Source organism: Macrotis lagotis, chromosome 3 (assembly GCF_037893015.1).
Source record: "Macrotis lagotis isolate mMagLag1 chromosome 3, bilby.v1.9.chrom.fasta, whole genome shotgun sequence".
NCBI classification, from domain to species: Eukaryota; Metazoa; Chordata; class Mammalia; order Peramelemorphia; family Peramelidae; genus Macrotis; species Macrotis lagotis.
This window is the reverse complement of record NC_133660.1, coordinates 36,876,651-36,898,278: the sequence shown is the minus strand read 5'-3', so window position 1 is coordinate 36,898,278 and position 21,628 is coordinate 36,876,651. Positions and strand designations below refer to the sequence as shown.

The 21,628-nt window shown below is 37.3% G+C and overlaps 1 protein-coding gene across 5 annotated transcripts in view; it reads left to right on the top strand.

The window, feature by feature from the left end:
- Positions 1-21,628, top strand: part of CDKL2 (cyclin dependent kinase like 2) — a 76,705-nt gene that overhangs the window by 18,552 nt on the left and 36,525 nt on the right. For all 5 annotated transcript variants that reach the window (XM_074228461.1, XM_074228463.1, XM_074228460.1 and 2 more), the window contains 5 exons: positions 3,727-3,921; positions 9,795-9,973; positions 13,511-13,623; positions 14,873-15,012; positions 17,375-17,463. In XM_074228461.1, the coding sequence (XP_074084562.1) occupies positions 3,727-3,921; positions 9,795-9,973; positions 13,511-13,623; positions 14,873-15,012; positions 17,375-17,463 (716 nt within the window). The remainder of the gene's footprint in view (positions 1-3,726; positions 3,922-9,794; positions 9,974-13,510; positions 13,624-14,872; positions 15,013-17,374; positions 17,464-21,628) is intronic.

The following is a 21,628-nucleotide window of genomic DNA, read 5'->3' as shown; positions in this document are numbered from 1 at the left end:
ATTTGTTTGGAATTGTTTTCTTTTAGTATTGTATTCATTCATGCTGTATTAGAGATTGATCTCTGGGTTCTACTTTCTTTCTCTTTTTCAGTGCCTACAAATATCCTCTTTTCTGAATTCCTCATATTGGTATGGCACCATTATATTTCATTATATCTATATACCACAGTATGTGCAGACTTTCCCAATTGGTGGGCAACCGCTTTTATTTCAAGATAAACTTTTATTTTAAGAATGAGATGATTTTGGAAGAGAAATATGACCATTACTTTTAATTTTTTTTGACATTGTCCAATAAGCTATGGTACTTTCCATGTGACACTGTAGATAACCATAACACAGAAGCATCTCAGGAGTATGACCTTGGGAAAGTCACATAAATCCCTGGGCCCATTTGCTTGCTTTTAAAAAGAGTCAGTTGGACTGGTTGGTTCCTGATTTTATTAATAGTAGGCAATCAGAAAGAAGTGATTTTTAAAAAGAGGGTTTGTTTTAAATCTTCAAGTTTTGCTGAAATTACGTGATTTGTTAGTTTAATCTGCCTTTTTCAGCCACCAAAGTACAAACCAGCAAGTTCAAAAATCCTCCCAACATGGGAGTTTAATATGAAGATTAAAATTTAACATGAAATAGAAAAGACAATTCTGGATGGGACTTTAACAAAGAAATAAATACAAATTATGAGACAGACATGATGAGGATAATTTTGGATAATTTGTAAAAGGAGTATTGGATAGAGATGAGTCGTATTGTATAGAGATGAGTTGGTGTGTTGTGTGTTGCTAGAATGCTAGACTTTTGGGAAGACCAGTCATTGATTTCAACCTTTGATGTTACTGTGGAAATACTGATACCCTTGCAAGACTGCTGTGGGATTCAATCCTTAAAGTACTATATAAATATTATCTATAATTATTATTATTATCATTATCATTATTGTTATTATTATTGGAGAGTAACACAGTAACTCAAATTTATACAGTGCTCCAAGATTTTTGTGCTTTTCTCCTAATTAACTTTGTTTTTTTGATTTTTGTGGGGCAATGTGGATAAGTGACTTGCCCAAGGTCACACAGCTAGTAAGTATCAAGTGTCTGAGGTTGGATTTGAACTTGTGTCCTCCTGACTTCAGGACCAGTGCTCTATCCACTGCACCTAGTTACCCCCAACTCTCACAATTACTTTGGAAAAGTAAATTATGCAAGAATATTTTTTACAACCTAGGACCCTGAGACCCACTAAGGTTAAGTCACATGCCCATGGTACCACAACTAGTAAAAGTTTCTGAGCTTGAAAAAGGAGGTTAAGATCAATGTGATTTATTTTGTGCCAGCCTGTGTCATCAGGGCAGCATGGAATATGCTTGAAGTCTGGCCTGAGAGTCTGGAAGACCTGGCTTCAAGTCTAGTCTCTGACATATTTGTTCTGGGTAAAGTCCCTTAATCTCTCAAGTTTCTCAGGCAGCTCTTCAAATGATACTGGGAATTCCTAATATCAGTGACAAAGGGTCAAAAATGATTGATTAAATCACTTTCTAAATGTCCATCTCCTTGATATGTCTTGAGCAGATGGTTAGGCCCAACTACCTTTCACAGGGTATGGCAATGTTCTAGGATTTGGTATAATCAGTGCAACACCGTCCAGACACTGGAAGAGCTTGTCATCTTCAGGGACTTAACCTTTGTCTCTCTTCTGGATCTCCTCCACCATGGTGGTCAATACCTATGGCAAACATACATCTCCCTCTTTTAGACCTTGCTTGGTATTATGTTTGTTATTTAATGGGATTATTTCTTAAAATAATCTTAAAATTTTTGAATGTTTTTAATGTATGGATGGGGAAGTATCTTTTTTTGGAATAGAACCTCTTCAATGCAGTTTTGCTTTATAGGCAAAGCATGCTGTGTTTTGAGTTGGGAAGACCAAAATAGAAATAGAAAATAGAATAAATAAGAATAATCTCTCCTTTGATTTTTAACAATACTATTTTTTTTTTTTAGTTTTTCTAAGGCAATGGGGTTAAGTGGCGCATTGCCCAAGGCCACGCAGTTAGGTAATTATTAAGTGTCTGAGGCCAGATTTAAACTCAGGGACTCCTGACTTCAGTGCTGGTGCTCCCTATTCACTGCACCACCTAGCCGCCCCTACTATTTTTATAGTTATGGAGTATTTTGATTTATTACTTTTCTAGTTTTAGTTGTATGCCCAACCTTTTGATCCTCTCTCTCTCTCTGTCTCTGTCTCTCTCTGTCTCTGTCTCTCTCTCTCTGCCTCTCTCTTTCTCTGTCTCTCTGTCTCTGTCTCTGTCTCTCTCTGTTTCTCTGTCTCTGTCTCTCTCTGTCTCTGTCTCTCTTTCTTCATTAATGAAAATGTTTGGTAGTATAAAATTTCTCTTCTGGATTAATTTGGCTGCATTCCTCAAATTTTGATATGTTGTCATTTTATTTCTGTGTTCTGTAGGCTCTAAATTAAAATCATTTATTAAAAATGTTCTCTGATGTTGAGTTTTATCATATGGGCAGGAAAGGATGGGTTTAATATTTGTTTTTCTGTATTTGTTTATGAGGTTTTTATTGCCATAGCATGAATTCAGTTTTTATGGAAGTAACAAGCCCAGGCTAAGGAATAAGTACATTCCTTTGGATTTCCATTTAGCCAGAGATCTAAAATTATATTTATATCTTTCATTTTTTCTTGTTTATCTTTTTGTTAACTTGTACAGTTTTGAAAGAGACACATTGCAGTTGTCTACCATTATGATAGTTTTGCTGTTATTCTCCAGTTTGATTAACTTTTCATTTAAGTGCTTAGATGCCATACCCATAACATGAGAAAAAGATCTATCTCATTCAATTCAGGAAATTCAGTGAACATTTATTAAGTACCTGCTCTGTGTCAGACATTGTGCAGTGTTGGGGATACAAATAAGTAACTATGTGTCTCTCTTTAAAGGAATTAATTCTTTGTTTCAAAGTGAAATTACATTGTTGAGTCAGAGTCAATAGAATTCCTAAGCTCTGAGACCATCTATTCCTACCTGACACTGTCAAGAATCCCCTTATTTGGGAGGTGATGGGGGGAGGGAAAAAATTTGATACTCATTTTTTTTTAACGAAGGCTAAAATTTGTCTTTGCATATAATTTGAAAAAATAAAATACCATTAAAAAAAAGAATCCCCCCTTCCTGATAACCATATCTTCTTCTCCAAAGGAGCCAGTTGCTTCCAGGGGCAGCCCACTTCCCATTGGGTCAGCTCAGATTATTGCCAACTTTTTCTTTTTATCCAGTCTCTTTTCCAATTCCTTGGTCCTCATTCTGTCATCTGTCTGCCTACAAGTAGAATAGTCTCTTCCACAAGAGGCTTCTTTGTATATCTCTCCCTGATATTCTCTGAGATAAAGTTCATCAGTTCTTCATTGCAGTCCTTCTACTCTCTGCTTCTCTCAATATTCTCTAGTTTATTTGTACCTTTTCAAAAGTTGGTGCCAAGAATTCATCCCCATACTCTAGGTGAGATCTGACCATTCCAAAGTATGGAGACACTATAGTCTCTCTCATCATGTACACTATGCCTAAATGATCTGGAATGAGAGTTTTGGATATAGTACAATTGGAAAGTCACAGGTTTTCCTGTACAATAATAATCTTTTTTTGAATTTTCTTTATATGAGGACAATTTGACTTCATTTATAAATATTTTATGCTTTACTCTTTTAATTTAACAGCAATTGAGGCATGAAAATTTGGTGAATCTCCTGGAAGTATTTAAGAAAAAGAAACGATGGTACCTGGTATTTGAATTTGTGGACCACACTGTACTTGATGACTTGGATCTCTTTCCAAATGGACTGGAATATCCCAGAGTTCAAAAGTATTTGTTTCAGATTATTAAAGGAATTGAATTTTGTCATAATCACAATGTAAGTATTCAGTTTAAATGAGGTCTCATGGTGGGGAGGAAAGAGAACTAACTGACTTTAGAGAACCTAGATATGGACCCTGTCTCTGCACTTACTGTCTATATATCCCTGAGCAAATAGCTAGTCATCAAATGTTTCACTGAATGCCAATTAGGTGCTTGAAATAACATATTTAAAAAAATGAAACAATTCTTAGTATCAATGAGGTAAAATTCTAATGAGGGAGAAAAAAAGAATATATAAAGAAATAATTATATAAAATAAAATATTACATATATTCATAACATTATATTAGTATACAGCATTATATTATTGTTATTTTTTTTAACATTTTAACATTTTGTTTTCCAGTTATATACAATTGTAATATGTATCCATCATTTTTTGCAAGGCTCTGAATTCTTCAATTTTTACCCCCCTTCCCTCCCCACCCCCCACAGAAGGCTGTCTGATAGTCTCTATATTGTTTCTTTGCCATACATTGATGTAAATTGAATGTGTTACAAGAGTAAACATAAGAATAAACCTAAACCCCCTACCCCTCCCTCTAAGAAGATGAGAAACCTCAAGAACAGAGAGAGAGAAAAAAAAATTTATACATCATTCTGTGTTGAGATTTCAATGGCCCTGTTTCTGGGGTGAGTTGCTTTCTTTATCTTAAGTCCACCAGAGAAGTTGCTTCAATATTTTTCCCACAGTTGCTATTACTAGCTGTATATTTCTCCCCACTCTCATTTATTCTGTTCTCTCTCTCCTTTCATCCTGGCCCTATCCAAAAGTGTGTTGAATCTGAATACGCTCTCCCCCGATCTTCCCTCTCTTCTGTCATCTATTCCCCCCTTCCCTTACCCCATTCCCCCTTATCCTGTCCCTTTCTTCTTATTTTTCTCTAGGGTAAGATAGATTTCCTCACCCTATTAAGTGTGTATGTTATTTCCTCTCTGAGCCATTTCTGATTAGAATGAAGGCTCACTCATTCTCCCTTGCCTTCCCCTTTTCTATTCCATTGAAAAAGCTTTTTATTGACTCTTATGTGAAATTTCTTAGCTTCTTCTTTATCTCCTTTTCCTTCCTCCCAGTACTTTCCTTTATCACCCATTGACTCCATCTTTTTACTATATTATACTATTATATTCCACTCCTTCCTATATCCTGTCTATATATGCTCCTTCTAACAGCTCTTATGAATGAGAAAGTTCATGAGTTATTCATATCTTCTTCCCATGCAGGAATACAAACAGTTCAATATCATCAAGTTCCTCATAGTTAGTCCCTCTCTTCCACTCCCTCTATGGTTCACCAGAGTCCTGTACTTGGAGATCAAACTTTCTGTTCAGCTCTGGTTGTTTGAATAGGAAAGTTTGAAAGTCCCCTGTTTTATTGAAAGTCCATCTTTTCCCCTGAAAGAGGATGTTCAGTTTTGCTGGGTAGTTGATTCTCAATTGTAAACCGAGATCTCTTGCCTTCTGGAATATCATATTCCAATCCCTACAAGCCCTTACTGTAGATGCTGCCAGATCCTGTAAAATCTTGACTATGGAGCCTCGGTTGTTGAACTTTTTGTTTCTGGAAGCTTTTAGAATTTTCTCTTTGATTTGGGAGTTTTGGAATTTGACTGTAATATTCCTGGAAGTTTTTCTTTTGGGATCTCTTTCAGGAGGCGACTGGTGATTTCTCTCAATTTCTATTTTACCCTCTATTTCTAGGATCTCAGCGTAATTTTGCTGTATTATTTCTTGAAAAATGAAGTCTAGGGGCAGCTAGGTGGTGTAGTGGATAAAGCACCGGCCTTGGAGTCAGGAGTACCTGGGTTCAAATCCAGTCTCAGACACTTAATAATTACCTAGTTGTGTGGCCTTGGGCAAGCCACTTAACCCCGTTTTGCCTTGCAAAAAAAAAAAAAAAAACAAACCTAAAAAAAAGAAAAAAAAAAGAAAAATGAAGTCTAGGCTCTTCTCCTGGTCGTGGCTTTCAGTTAGCCCAATATTTTTTAAATTATTTCTTCTGGATTTGTTTTTGAGGTTGGTTTTTTTTCCAATGAGATATTTCACATTTTCTTCTAATTTTTGGCTTTTTTGGAAAAGAGTTATATTTCTTCCTGCAAAGTTATAATCTTCCTTTAGTTCTTTTCTGCATTTGAAGGAGTTATTTTTCTTCAGAGAGCTTTTTTATCTCCTTTTCCAGCTGGCCAGTTCTGCTTTTTAAGGCATTCTTCTCCTCATTTGACTTTTGTTTTGCTTTTTCCATTAGGCCTAAACTAGTTTTTAACATTATTTTCTTCAGTATTTTTTGTATATCTTTCACCAAGCTTTTGATTTGTTTTTCATGATTATTTTGCATCACTCTTATTTCTCCTCCCACTTTTTCCTCCATCTCTCTTAATTGCTTTTCAAAGTCTTTTTTGAGCTCATTCATAGTCTGAGCCTATTTTCTATTTCTCTTGGAGGTTTTGGATATGGAAGCTTCAATTTTGTCATCATCTGAGTATTTGGGTTTTTTTGTTTGTTTTTTGTTTTTAGGTTTTTGCAAGGCAAATGGAATTAAGTGGCTTACCCAAGGCCACACAGCTAGGTAATTATTAAGTGTCTGAGACTGGATTTGAACCCAGGTACTCCTGACTCCAGGGCCGGTGCTTTATCCACTGCGCCCCTGAGTATTTGTTTTGATCTTCCATGGGACTAAAGTAATTCTCTATGGTCAGATTCTTCTTTTTATGTTGTTTACTCATTTCCTCAGCCCAAGACAGCACTTCTAAGACTTTGGGGGTTTGTTTTGGAACACCCCACTGGGACCTTTATTCCTCCAAGGTCTTTATGCTCTCTTGCAAGTGCTTTGATATGTAGATGACCACAGCACTACCCTCTGCCCTGGGGCTATAGGGAAGGATCCTTCTGTCTTAGTATGGAACCCCAAACTTCAATATCTGAGTGTAGGCAAACAGCAGAAGGAGAGCAGAGAAATCTCTGCAGACTTCCCCTACTATCTCTAGGGGGTGCAGGCTACTTTCTCCAGAGTCTCAGCAGATTTTGTGGCTGGTGCTCTTTACTCCACACTCATTCTGGTGAAGCAGCGTTCTCTCACCCCCCCTTCAAGCTGTTGCCAGTGATCTTTGGGCTGGGCTGGGCTGGGCTGGGCTGCACCAGGCTTTTTTCCTAGCCCCCAGTCCTGGTGAAACACAACTTTCCCATGGAATTTCTAAGTTATCTTGGACTAGGAAAATTTATTACTCAGTCTTTCTGTGGGTTCTGCCCTCCTAATTTTGGCTAGAGCCATCCTTTGTTTTTTTGGCGTTTGGGGGGAAGGAGTTTCTGGAAGTGCTGCCTTCCGGCCACCATCTTGGGCCCCCCCCCCCATTGTTGTTTTTGTCCTTCATTCTTGAAAAAGACCATGCCATCAGGGAGGTGATGCCATGACAAGCACATGAATTGGATTTGAATGAGGGGAATTGTGTTAAGTCACCAGCCTCACTTTCTCTCCTCTAGAATCATCTGGGTCCAATGGCCCGATATGAATCAGGATGACTTGAAATGGCCCTGAATGGGAGGCAATCAGGGTTAAGTGACTTGCCCAAAATTGAATAGCTAGTAAGTGTCTTGAGAGTCTGAGGCTGGATTTGAACTTAGGTTCTTCTGAATATCACAATATGTAATATATAATACATGTAAACTTAATAAATACAAATATTTATGAAGTAGTGACTACAAGGTAGTTTAGGAGGGAAAATATTGTGTGTTGGAGAATCTGATAGAAAACGGTGCTAGAGCCGTTATCTCCAGGCTAGAATCTAGAGAGAGGAATGGAGGTACTCATGTCCCTCATCATCAGTAGCCAAATCCTGCCAAATTAACCATGTTACTTTTATACATGCCCTTCTTTTCTGTGACAGCTCCTACCCTGGTACAGCCCCACTTCTTATATTGGACTATTGTAGTAGCCTTCTAGTTAGGTCTCCCTGCCCTCAGACTCCCCCTTTCTATTCCACTCTCTATTTAGTGACCAAAGGGATTGTCCTCCAGAGCAGGTCTTTCCATGCTGCTCTCCTCCTCTGCAGACTCCAGTGGCTCCTAATCAACTCCAAGATCAAATATAATCTGACCCCCTCCTGTCTTTCCATTCTTCTCCCAAGTACTCTATGACCTGTCAGTACAGTCTTTGTACTAGCCACCCCCCTTCCCAGCCCCTCCCTTCTAAGATGACCTCTCATTTCCTTTGCAAATTGTGTATATTTTCATGTTGTCTTCCTCAGTGAATCACACTTATTAATTTGATGCCCCACAGACTTTGATTTTTCTCATGCCATGCTCCTTGAAGACAGGTACTGTTTTTTTGCCCATTTTTATGAGTGCTTAACATAATTCTTGTCTCAGAGTGAACACTTAATAAATCCTTGTTGACTTTAATTGACTTAGGAAGGACCAATTTATTATTTAGGTCATTGCTACTCCAAAAAAGAAAAAAAGGAATAAAAGTACTTAAATTTTTTTTTGTTCTCAGAACAATATTTAACCTGGATCGCCACAGAATTGGGTGTCTGTATGCATGTCTGTAGTTTGTGATTTATTTATTCCAACCTCTTTTCTCCCTTTCCCCTGGAGAGTTCACATATTCACATGGATTTAGCTGTCTTTTCCATTCAAATATCTCCCAAATCTATCTTTCCCAGTTAATCCTGCTGTTCCATGTTTCCAGATGCTTGCCAACATTTTGGTTTGACTATCATAAATCCAATATATCTATAGACTTTCCCTCCTCTAACCCTCCTCTCACCCTACCTCCCTCCCCCAGGCATTTTCTTTTCTTTCTCAATGAATTTAGTGCCTAGTCCATCATTTTTCTTCATCTTTCATCTCCTGCCCTCATACTCTGTCTACTCAGTTTCTATGACCTACACCTCCCCAACTTAGCAAATATGCAGAGATGGCCACAAGAGTGTGGCCACAAATATTCTACTTCCATGTTCATAAATTCTGAAATTTCTTTATCTGCAGAAGACTCCTAACTCCTTATATCTCATGATCCCTAAGCCTTTTGTTTATCTTCACTGTGAGCTTCATTCACTCCATCCCCCCACCCCCAGTTCTTTCTCAGACAAAGCCATATACTTCTGATTATGTTTTCTATTGTATCTAATTCTTGTTTAATAATGCTTTTATTAAGTTTTTAAGTGTTTATGTCTATTTCCTTAAACTAGATGATAAAAGAAATTATAGCCTATGTTCTTATATTTCTTAGTGCTTTTTAATTTAATTTTTTATTGTGAATTAAACAAACATGAACATTACTGCAAAATAGGTATGTGTGTATATGTGTATATGTATATATATGTGAAATTATGAACTTGTATTATGCTTTTTAAAAGAATATATTACATTTAATGCGAGGAGCAAAATTGCTCCCCTTTTGAACTTTCTTTGATCTCTTCTGTGGATGCTAAAAATGGTTCATTGACATTTTTGTCATTATCACTATCACTATTCACCAACCCTCTTATCCCCCCAAGTAGAAGCCCTCCCATATGACAAGTAAAAATAACTAATCCAAACAAAGCACCATATTGGCTCAACATCTCATGTTGAACCTCCAGTCAATCCCTTCTCTTCCAGGAGGGAGGAAGCCTGCATTTTCATCAGTTGTCTCAGGTTATGATTGGCCACTGCCTTGGTTGAAGTTCTTTCAGAGTATTTCCACTTAACTGTGTTGTTATGCAGATTGTTCTCCTAGTTTCTTTATCCATTTTTACAAATCCTCTCAGGTTTCTGGATCCATCCTATCTCATATGTATTTCCCCAGGGAGCTCAGCATGTCTATTACACTTATTAATTTGATGTCCAAACAGAACCTTGATTTTTTTCCTACTATGCTTTCTGACTTAGATTATACACAGAGATATAAAACCAGAGAACATCCTGATCTCTGAGTCTGGGGTGGTGAAGCTGTGTGACTTCGGATTTGCTCGTACGTTGGGAGCACCCGGGGAAGTATACACTGGTTATGTGGCAACCCGTTGGTACAGAGCCCCAGAGCTTTTGGTCGGAGACATAAAGTATGGCAAGTAAGATATCATGAAATACCTAGGCAGACTTTTAACTCTTCATCTGGGGAAAGTCACAAGTGGTGAATTGAATAAATTACCTTCCAAGCTCTGAAAAGAAGTTTTTACTGAAAGGCAAGCATATATCATTAAGAAATGTGGCATTTTCGCCACTTTTTATCATTAAATGATTAAAATTACTTTAGTGAATTATTCCTGAGTAATTTGTGAGGCAAATTCATAATGCTAACTTCTTTTTAACAATAGTAAAATGTTAATCAAATAACTTGTCTCTTTCTCATAACAATTTTTGACTTTTTGTTGAAAGACCACATGTGATGGTTGAAGGTGTGGGGCATCTTCTTCCCATCAAGGAACCCCAGTTCCATGTTCACGCAGAGTCCTGAATCCTATATGTTGGAAGCTCATTTGCAATTTGTGGGGCTGGTTCTAATTTGTCCTAACTGGTTAATCCCTCTTTGAGAGCTCCATATGTGGGATTTCATCTGAATTTGTCATATTTATTTTGAACTAGTTTGCTTGCTCTTTTTATTAAGTGAGGATGGACCTCCATTTTGAATGTTCTGTGATTTTACAGAGATTCATTGGAAAAAAATTGGATACCCTATATTTTGTAGGAATTCCTTGAAATTTTTTTCTGAACTTCTTTCTAAATTACTCTTTGTATTGACAAGGAAAAGGGTATGTATGCTAGAAGGACACATGGAGGAATTTTCATGCAGGACAATTTTTCTTACCTGAGGGTCAAGGGGTGATTTTCAGTTCCCTTCAGGTCTCTAATCCCTTTTGGGAAGATTTTCATGAGCTCTGGGATCATACTGTCCCTCAAGGAGGGTAAGCACTTTTCTATCCCTTCTTTCCATTTCTTTCTTTTTTTTCTTCCTTCCTCCCATCCCTCCCTGCTTTCCATCCATCCCTTCTTTCTACCTTCTTTCTTTCTCTTCTTCCTTCCATTTAGGAGCAGTTGGTGGCACAGTGGATAGAGCACCAGGCCTAGAATTAGGAAGATGAGTTCAAATCCAACCTTCATTATTTATTGTGTGATCTTGGACTGGTCACTTCAATTCTGTTTTCCTCAGTTTCCTCATCTGTAAAATGGAGATAATAGCACCATACTCACAGGGTTGTGAAGATTAAATGAAATAATAATGACAGAGTTTAGTATACTGCTTATTATAACACAAAGTAAGCTTTATACAACTATATTACTATTGTTCTGTTAGTTGTCTATTTTGGATTTTGCTTTTTGTTTTCCTGATTGGTTTTGGATTTGATAAGGGTTTTAAATACCAAACAGAAAGGCAATTTATGAAAGCTTTGTAAAATGTTATTTTTTGCTTGGATTTTATAACTTTTTATTTGGAAGTGATATTAACCTCCAGGCCCCAATATCTATGGTAGATCTTGGGCTCTTAGTAAAGACTATTAGGGACTGAAAACGATACCTAATGAACATTTGGTGGGATTCCTTATGACATTCAGGAGTCCATTAAAAATTGTCCACTTTGAGGTTCTTTAGTGCAGGATACTTAAGGAAGACATTTGAAAAGATACTTGTCTTTGCAGAGAAGATAGCATTTGAACTCTCCTTAGGTCTCCTGAGAGTTTTCTAGAATTTGAGGATATGGGCAACTTTACAAAATGTATTCCATTTGATTTTCTTGGGAGGGAAAATATTTAAATGAAGACAGAATGTAATGGTGGCAATGGAGTTTCACCTGATCTGTTGAATTGGGCAAGGGAGAGTCTTATAGAGTGCTTTCCCAAGGAGCATATGATGAGAGAAACCTTTGGTACTTCTGGATTCTGGTCTCTTGCTAAGGGTCATGTGCATCAAGAGGCTCTATGCAGATTCCTTGGTCCTTGGATGAGGTGAATATGTTTGTTTTTTCCTTGCAAGGGAGTGGGATTAAGTGACTTGCCCAGGGTCACACAACTAATTATTAAGTGTCTGAGGTGGGATTTGAACTCAGGTTCATCTGATTCCAGGGCTGCTGCTCCATTCATTGCACTAACTGCCCCTGAATGTGGTGAATATGTTGATGGTGATTGGTGACTGAGCCAGGATTCAAGATTTTCAGAGCTCTCTCTGTCTCTATCTCTGTCTGTCTCCTTTCTCTGTCTTTCTGTCTGCCTCTCTCTCTCTGTCACTGTCTCTCTGTCCCTCAAATAGACAACCAACAATAGCAATCATAATATATTTATATAATGCTTGCTTTGTATTATAGACTAAATTCTGTCATTATCATTTCATTTAATCTAACTAACTGAGAGAGAAGTGTGTGTGGGGGTGAGTCTCTCTTTTTAGTCTCCCAGGTAACTGGCAGCTCAGAACACAGTTTGCAGTCATGTTTGAGACAGCTTCCCACAATCATGAGCTTCTGGCTGCATTTGATCTCAGCAAGAAGTCAGAGCTTGTGTTTTACCAGTAGGAGTCAAGGTCTTTGCCTCCCCAGGCCTGCTTCATGGGTTAGCTCCCACAGGTACAGACCAGCCAATCAAGGGAACTCTCCTGGCCATACTCATGGAATTATTGTTGGTTAAAGGATAATGATGTTATTATGATTACAGAGCTTTCTCAAGAGAACAAGGGGGGGCGGCTAGGTGGTGTAGTGGATAGAACACTGGCCTTGGAGTCAGGAGTACCTGAGTTCAAATCTGGCCTCAGACACTTAATAATTACCTAGCCGTGTGGCCTTGGGCAAGCCACTTAACCCCATTACCTTGCAAAAAACTAAAAAAAAAAAAGAACAAGGGAAAATGTTATCCTAGGGTATTATAATAATCCCCTCAATTTTCTACCATTAACCTGAAAAGAGATTTTTTTTAAGCTATTTTTTCCAGATAATTGATGATATGCTCATTTTTATCATTTTTGATGGATTTTTTAGGTCTTTTTTTATACTTTCCATCCTCTGGGTCTTTCCTCTGTGCTATTATTCTTACTTCCCTCAACACTGAAATAGATCCTTCCCTGCTCTTAATGACCTTTTGTTAGAATGGATATTTATAACCTCTTTAGGGTCATAGATTCTGGGGCAGTCATCCTAAGTTGAAGCCTTCTCAAAATAATATTTTTAAATAATAGAAGAAAATGATAAATTTCAGGTAGATATTAGTGAAAATAAAGGTATAATTTTTTCCCATCCAAGTTCACAAACTTTATTGACCTCTCTCTACTGACCATGTGGAAGTCTGTGGATTGTACATTAAGAATTAGAGATAAATTCTGAGCAGTGTTAAAAAATGAGTTCTGAGGATAAAATAAAATCCATGATAATGTGACAGATATTAGAGACATTTTAAATTTACTTCTGATTCATTGGCAGTATTCAGTTGGTTAAACAAAAGTTTAACTTCTGAGTTAAGTGGTATTTAGATAGAAAATTATTTTCATGAGCAATTGGACATATTTGGATAGAATTCTAAGTACCAAGAGTATAAAATAATAAGCATGACATATCAAATTACAATTATTTCATTAAATTAAATATAGTTTCCCAAGCTTCTTACATCATCTGTTTCCATTTCCTTTAGGGCTGTTGATATATGGGCCATTGGTTGTCTGTTGATTGAAATGTTCGTGGGGCAACCCCTTTTCCCTGGGGAGTCTGATATTGATCAGCTGTATCATATTGTGAAATGTTTAGGTAAGATTTTTCTATTTGTGTTTTAAATTTTTTTCATAGATGGAATGTGAAAGCCAAGTTTAGTCAACAACTGAAATTTTTTCCAGGTTGATTTTGATCAACCTGACAGAGATAACATGGCATAATTGCATCCCTTTTAAATTAAACTCTCACTTCCTTCCCTTCTCTTTGTGAGGGGAAAAATAACTGTACAAAATGATGGGTCCTTTTGGAGTCTGGGAAATCCCAAAGATTGACCATTGGATTCTTCATACATGTAGTGAATCTAGAATTTGGAAAATAAAAATAAATGGATAATTTTGATGAGTGATCTTTTCTTTGGAAATTAGTAATTGGACATCTTAGGTCTAAGATAGAAATCAATAGTTTCTTATTTTTTCATGTTTTTTTTTCATATTGGTTTTCTTCTTTGCCCAGTATCATGCCATTAAATGAAAAAAAGAGAATGATGTTGAAATATGATATGAGTTGCTGAAAAAAAAATTTTTTTTGACTTGTGATGTCAGTGACCTAAGAAATTCCTGATGAGGAAAGTTCTCAACCCATGCAGATCAGCAGTAGTTCTACAATTTAGAGTCTAAGAGAGTTGCCTTGACCTCAAAGAGCTTGCGGCCTGCCCAGGGTGAACTTGCAGAGGCCACCAATAATCCTGAATCTGAGGCTAACTTCTCCCTTCCGAGACCACAGTGTCTCTGAATTCTTACTAAAGGATGAATAGGTCTGAATGTGGACAACTAGTGGCATAGTGGGTGGGGCACAGGCCCTAAAGTTATCTTGCTAAGCTCAAATCTGGCCTCAGATACTTACTAGCTGTGTAACCCTAGGCAAGTCACTTTATCCTGTTTGCTTCAGTTTCCTCATCTGTAGAATGAGCTGGAGGAGGAAATGGTGAACCAAGAAAACTCCAACTGAGCTCATGAAAAGTCAGACATGACTGAAAAACAACTTAAAAAAGGCTTACCTTTAGCACCCTGGTTATCTGACACCATTTGTACACTGACTAGTTTTCCAAGGGTTGGACTTGGGAGTCAGAGAGACCTCCATTCACTATTTGTGTGATCCTGGCGTAGTCTGTGCCTCTCTCTGTGCCTCAGTTTCATATTTGTAAAATAAAAATAATAGTAATAATAGCACTTTTCTCTGACTTGTTGTGATATTTAAGCTAGATGATTTTGTAAATCTTAAGCTGCTGCATAAATGTTACCTGTTAGGACCATGTGCAGTTATTGGGTATTGTTTTTGCTTTCAGGAAATTTAATTCCAAGACATCAGGAACTGTTCTATGAGAACCCACTCTTTGCCAGTGTGAAATTCCCTGAAATAGAAGAAGCCGAGACTCTTGAAAACCACTGTCCGACACTCCCTGCTGTGGTGATCGATATGGCAAAGGTAAGGGGCAGGCTGGCTTTGTTTGATTTGGCAAGATGGTTAAAATGGACCTGGAAAGTTTTTTTTCCTCCCCTGGGCTTTGGTTTTCAAAATAACCCTGTGAAATAAGTAGAACAATTATCGTTAACTCAAATCTCCATATGGGAAAGTGTTCTCAGAAGGTCAAAGCCCTACTCAGGCTTTGGTTGCTTAGGAAACCTCCAAGTGCCACATAATTGTGAGTTGTTTTTGTTGCTCAGGTCAGTGGTTTCCTGGCCAAATCCTCCCACTACCCTTTTAGGTGCACATCAGAAGGTCAGTTTTACTTGAAAAAATAAACAAACCAGAAAATACCATTTTATCCTGATGATGCTTTTGATCTTTACACCTTGAGAAAGAGAGAACTTGGAAATCTGGTACTTTAAAAGTTTGAGAGATAATTTAACCATTTTATTAGTAAGGCTAGCATGTTTATTAATAGAAAAGGTCAGTGGCACATTCAAATACTAGACACCCTTCATGATGGTGGGCTCACAGTTTATATGCACTTGGAAAAGTAGATTTTCTTGAGGGTGGTAGTCAGCTAAGATTGGTTAATGGAGACAATGAAAATCTTGGTCAGAGACTTACCCATTTCCATATTACTTGTCTGACAAAAGGGAGAATCCACATTTCTCCAGACCTGTATGAATAAACACAATAAACAAGAATCCACAGTTTTTGCCCAAGCTTTTCCACAGTGGTTGATTTCTGGATGAGGAAACAGAAAAGGGGAAATGCCTTAGGTCCTTAGTTATTAATACAAGAGAGAAATAATCATTTTTTTTTTCTCAGAAACTAGAGAAAAGCATTGGAAGGGATCTTCACCTTACAAAAGATAAAAGATACAAAAAACAACTTCAGTGAAGGGGCTCTACACTTGTTCATTAAATCTGGAAATAACTTGGGGGGGGGTGACTTTGGAATTTGACCAAAATGGGATGGATCAGAGGCAACTCTCTTTTACTTAGTGATCTGTTATTCATTTCTGAAACTCGGTCTTCAGTGTTAATAAGCACAAAAGATGGGTAAAAGAGAAGAAACTCTCAGGATCAAGCTCATTTTTGCACTTTCCCTATTAAGCCTTGCTTAGGAAGAGAATCTGGAGCCCAGTGGGTGGGTGGGGGGTTTGATTTGTTTGGCAATTCTTATGTTCTTGTATGAGAAATAAGTGTGAAAAGTCTCTAGATATTAGTAGTATGCACCAAACAGATGTAAAACGAAGGGAAGAATCTCCATAAACCAGGATTGAATCTGTTTCTGGAAAGTACTTTAAAAAATGACGTGAAAATCTGTGTGGTCTGTTATTTTGTGTTAGGAAGACAAAGGGATTTTCAGGACAGTTATAACATTTATTCCTAATTTTTTTCTCCTTTAAAAAGTTCTGGATTATATGAGGTGCTTATGTTTGAGAGAAAAATGTTAGGAGATAACGTCCAGAAGAGAATGCCTTCTCCCTCACTCAGACTCCTTGAGTGTCCTGGAGAGACAGCTTTGTACAGTTTATAAGTGCAGATTGGGAACTTGGCTATTGTAATATTCTTCCTACAGCAGAGGAAGCTCAATGTTGAAATTCTTCACCCAAATCAAGAAACAGACTGGGGCCTTGGGGTTGGTTAATAAGTGGCAAAGGGAGTCTCAGGCTCTTCCAGTTCAGTACACAGTGTTTTTTTTTTTTTTTTGTGTGTGTGTGTGTGTGTGGTATGTGTACCATAATTGTTTTGCATGTCTAGATTGAAGGATGGTAATATATCAAGTGCTTAAAAGAGATCACACATTTCTATAAAAACCCCTAACCTTGGGAAACTGAGATATTATTAACCAGTTATTAATATTAAACATAATTGATTATTAATCAAAATTATTTAAGCTTACTTGTGCACTGTGGGTCATCTATTTTTTCAGACATTTTTATATGTTGAAATTTGGAGAGGGGTAAAGCCTGGTATCCAGTAGCTGCTTAATTGATTGACCTGAGTAGGGAAAAGAGAAGGTTGGGATATATGCTTCAATCTAGTGTTCTTCTTTAGCCTTCTCTTTGTCATTTCTCAGGAGAAATTGTCTTTTGGCATAATATTTACAGGTTTTTAGTCCCCTGATAATTATTTCATCTTTATAGTCACCTTTTTATTTGAAATTGACTGTTTTAGTCAATGAAGTGCCACCATGAACACCAATATGGCAGATGAGGTATGTCCCCCCAGTGAATGTGACAGGGGAGCAGGGCCATGACCTGATGCTTGTTCTCAGGGGAGAATTCCTCTTTGAGCACCTGGTGTAGGACATCCCTTTTACCATAGACATTTTTCTTTGTTTTGAATTAAAACTTCTTTTGGTGTTTCAGAAATGTTTACAGATTGATCCTGACAAGAGACCCTTCTGCAATGAGCTCCTGCAGCATGACTTTTTTAACCAGGATGGATTTGCTGAGAGGTGCGACACTGTATGCTTTTTTCATCATTAAAATATGCTGTAGCACAAGCAACACCATGGTTTTGGTCATCAGGCAGATGGTTTTAAGTTATTTCTCTCAGTTATACAGCTTGGGTATTTACTACCTTTTCAGAGCTGTGGATCCTCCAGTGCCAGTGAATATAAGGACCTGTTTACCCAGTCATGGGGGGGCTGAATGGGGGGGAGGCTCAAGGAGACTCTTGTCCAGAGTCCATAGATGAGATAGGAGGGGATGGGTGAAAAGTCCATTTCCAAAAGAGAGGGGCACAGTTCTTAAAAGCAATATTTCTAAAAACCCTCAGAATAGACAGTCAGGGGCCTGAGTATCTGGGAGCACTCATCTTGCCCACCTTGCAAATGGGCCCACAGTAAGAAATTTCTTTAGCCTAAAACAGAGCCAGTAGGCCTTTCTTGTTCCTAGTATAGGAATATATATTTCTGCACATGAAGTTAGCATTTATAGAATACAATACAATTGTATACAACATACAGTTATGTACTATATAATAAATAGGAAAGGCAAGGCAGGTTTAAGTACAGGTAAAAAATTCTGTAATATTGGTGAATGAAGATAGATGGATCATGAGGTGAGAGGAGACAGTCAGAATGCTCCACTGGTCCCCTTGTAATGTGGGAAGAAAGTGAAAGGTTTCCTGCATGTTGGGTAGGCCTCTGTGGTGACTGTTCAGGAGAACATGGACAGTAGTCTCAAGGATAGGCAGGTGAGGATGGGTTGCAATCTGCACCATTGGTGGGAATTCCCAGGTTGATGAGACCCCAGAGCCATTGAATTCTTTAGACATATACATGTTTTTCTCCCGATAGAATGTAAACTTTTGAGGGCAGGGACTGTTTCATTCATGTTATTTGTATCCCTGTAGAATGCTTACACACAGTAGGTGCTTAATAAGTGTGTGTTGCTTAATTGAGGGGACAGTGTTAGCCACTGGAAACAAGCACGTGGGAGATATTTTAAAGAAGGAGAGACTTGGTAGTATCACATAAAATCTTACTTCATAGATTCTCTCTCTTCTGCCTGCATCCAAGTCTGGCCCCATATATCAGTTGCTTTGCATGTGAGGAGAATCTTTGTAGGTCAGTGACATAAGCACAAAATATTGATTTCATAGACAAATACCAGCAATAGCATCCTATCTTTCTTTATTTCCCCTTGAGATACTACTATTGTGTGCCTGGTTTCTTCCTTTTATGACTCTTTACTATCAACAGGCTATGAGGGAAGTATGAAATTATTAGATTAGTTCCTGTATGGAAGCAGAATTTCTTTGATAATTACTGGATACTAAAGTGAAATGTTTCCAAATAAGGCATTTAATAAGTATGTTAGAAAAAACGTTGAATTCAGAGTCAGGTAATATGAGCTCTGACTTGTACATGTCACTTCCTTTTGGTAGAACAATGAAATGTTTTCAGCTGTAAAATGAACTTGTACCAGGTGACTTCTATATAAATCTATTTAGAGGTGGCTAGGTGGCACAGTGGGATAGAGCACCAGCCCTGGAGTCAGGAGTCTCTTGAGTTCAAATCTGACCTCGGACATTTAATAATTACCTAGCTGAGTGGCCTTGGGCAAGCCACTTAACCTCCCTGCCTTGCAAAAACTAAAAAAAAAAATCTATATATCTAGACCCAGTATCTTTCCTGAATGCTACTTTCCAGTTACTTTCAGATATTTCTACCTGAGATGTCCTACCATTACCTCAAATTCAACATATCAAAACTGAGCTGCTCATCATCTCTCCTTCAAACTTCTCTATTTCTTTTGGACATTATCGTCCTCTTAAGCTTTTATATACTTTGGAAACCTGGAAGCTTTATTTGACTTACTTCATCAACATTGCTTTAGATAATCACTTCCTAATTGGTTTCTCTACTTCAAACCTCATTTGTCTTCAACATATATGAAGAGAATAGAAAAGAGAGGAGCATTTGCATTTTTTAAAAATTAGGAGTAAAATGCACAAAAGAAAATCTTACAAATTAGAGGGGGGCATTGAGGGAAGGAATGTGATTTTAGGACCTAGAAGAGTCTATATTCCTATAAAACATACATCGGGTTAAGAAAAATAATAAAGAGAATTACCTTCAATGATCTCCATGTTGTCAAGGATTGCACAAACATTCTGCCAGAATTCTGCAAAAAACTGTGAATGTAGGCAAGCCAGGGATTACAAAAGGTGGAATACAAAGTAGACTCACATTAGTGGAAGTAAGGCCTTGGGTAATGAACAGTGAAGGTTGACCTGGAACACTGTGACACAAGAAAGGGGATGAAAGACCACAGGAAGTGATCAGTCTGACAATGGCCTCAGAGTGTGATGGTGGCAGGATAAAAATAGATTGGAGCTCTGACCACAGCAAGTAGCATTTAGACAGCTCCATTCCAACTTAGCATTCAGGGCTAAATAATTCCTGTGGAAGGTGGGGCCTAACCATAGCTACCCAGTCAGGATGATGCAGGACCTACCTACACACTCTCTAGAAATCCAGGAACAGAGTTTGGTCCAATCTCAAAAGCCCACCCCAGATACTGAGGCTAATGATATGAGCAAACAATAGAAGAAAACAATTACTGTAAAGAAATACCATGAATTAATTGAGAGATGCCCAAGAGTAAACCCCAAGGGAGAGGTGTTTACTTGGACAACAAGTTCAAGTAGAACCTCAAGGGAAAAAAATTCTAGCCACAAGGGTTATATGAATACATCAAAAACTTGATATATGAGATATAAAATTGAATATCTAGGGAGAAAAGAAAGGCAATAGGAAAGGTCATAGGAAAAATGTTTGCCTATAAACAGAATGTCCCTAATATTACAGTGGACTAAAGAGAAAAACTACTCAAAGAGATGAGAAACAGAAAAACAAAGTAAACTATAAGGAATATAATATTTTAAACAATTGACCTGAAAAGCAAGTAAGTCAAAGAGAGATAATCCAAGAATCCATTTGAAATCTGTCTGTCTGAAAATTATAATCAAAAAAAGCTTATATATGATTATACTTTGAGAAGTCATAAATCAAAATGTAACAGATCTTTTAGAACCAGATGAAGTGAAAATAGAAAGAATCCATTTACCATACCATAACAGAGATCCCAAATGAAAACTTCCAGGAATGTTATACGAATTCAGGGATTCTAGGTTAAAGAAAAACTTACTCCAAGAAGCCCAAATGAAAGTATTCGGGTTCTAAGGAGCCATAGTCAGGATCACACAAATCTTGGTACTTATAAAGAAGAGGTGGAGAACTTGTAATAACCATATATACATATTTGAAAGGCTTACAACCAAGAATAATATGTTGACCAAAACTTAGCATATAAGGTTAAAATGAATTTCTAAAGAAATAGAGTATTTCTAAGCATTCTTAATAAAAAGGCCTTAAATGGAATTTTTGAAATGGAAATGTAGGAGTCAAGATAAATCTAGAAAGCTATGCACATTTGATCAGTTAAAAGGGATTTTGAGGGGATGAATCATTTTCATGCTAATGAGGGATAATAAATATATTCTCATAATCCTAATATCTTTAGAGGGTATAGTCAAGAGTAATCCAGACATGGAGGAATTGAAGGCTTTGCTATGTATGATGGTCTTAGGAGAAGACATAAATAAGCAATTAGGGCATTATGTTAGAGAGGAAAAGAAGAAAAAGGGGAAGAAAATAAATATTACATAATAAAAGTATATCAGATGAAGAATATTTAGTCCTGGAAGAAAGGATTGGAGAGTAGACATCCCATGAACCTTACTTTCATTGGAACAAGTTAAAGGAAGGTTGAATACTCTTATAACATCATTCCTTCCATACATATAAAGGTTATAATATAGAAATACATTGAATTCAAAAGGGAATAGAAGAGCAAAGAAAGATGGGAAGAGGAGAAATGGAGGTTTAAGAAGGAAGGTATGATAGAGAAGTAATCATAAGCTAACCCATTTTCAGGAGGATGAACATGAAGGGAGATTAAAAGGAAAGAAACAAAGGGTCAAAATCTGGAATCAAAGGTATAAAAAATGGGGGCAATGTAAAAGAAATAAATCACCAACCAGGCAATGGCATAAGCAAACTCCCTTTCTTTTACCACCTTCTTCTTGTGTGCAAAGGGAAAAGATAGGGG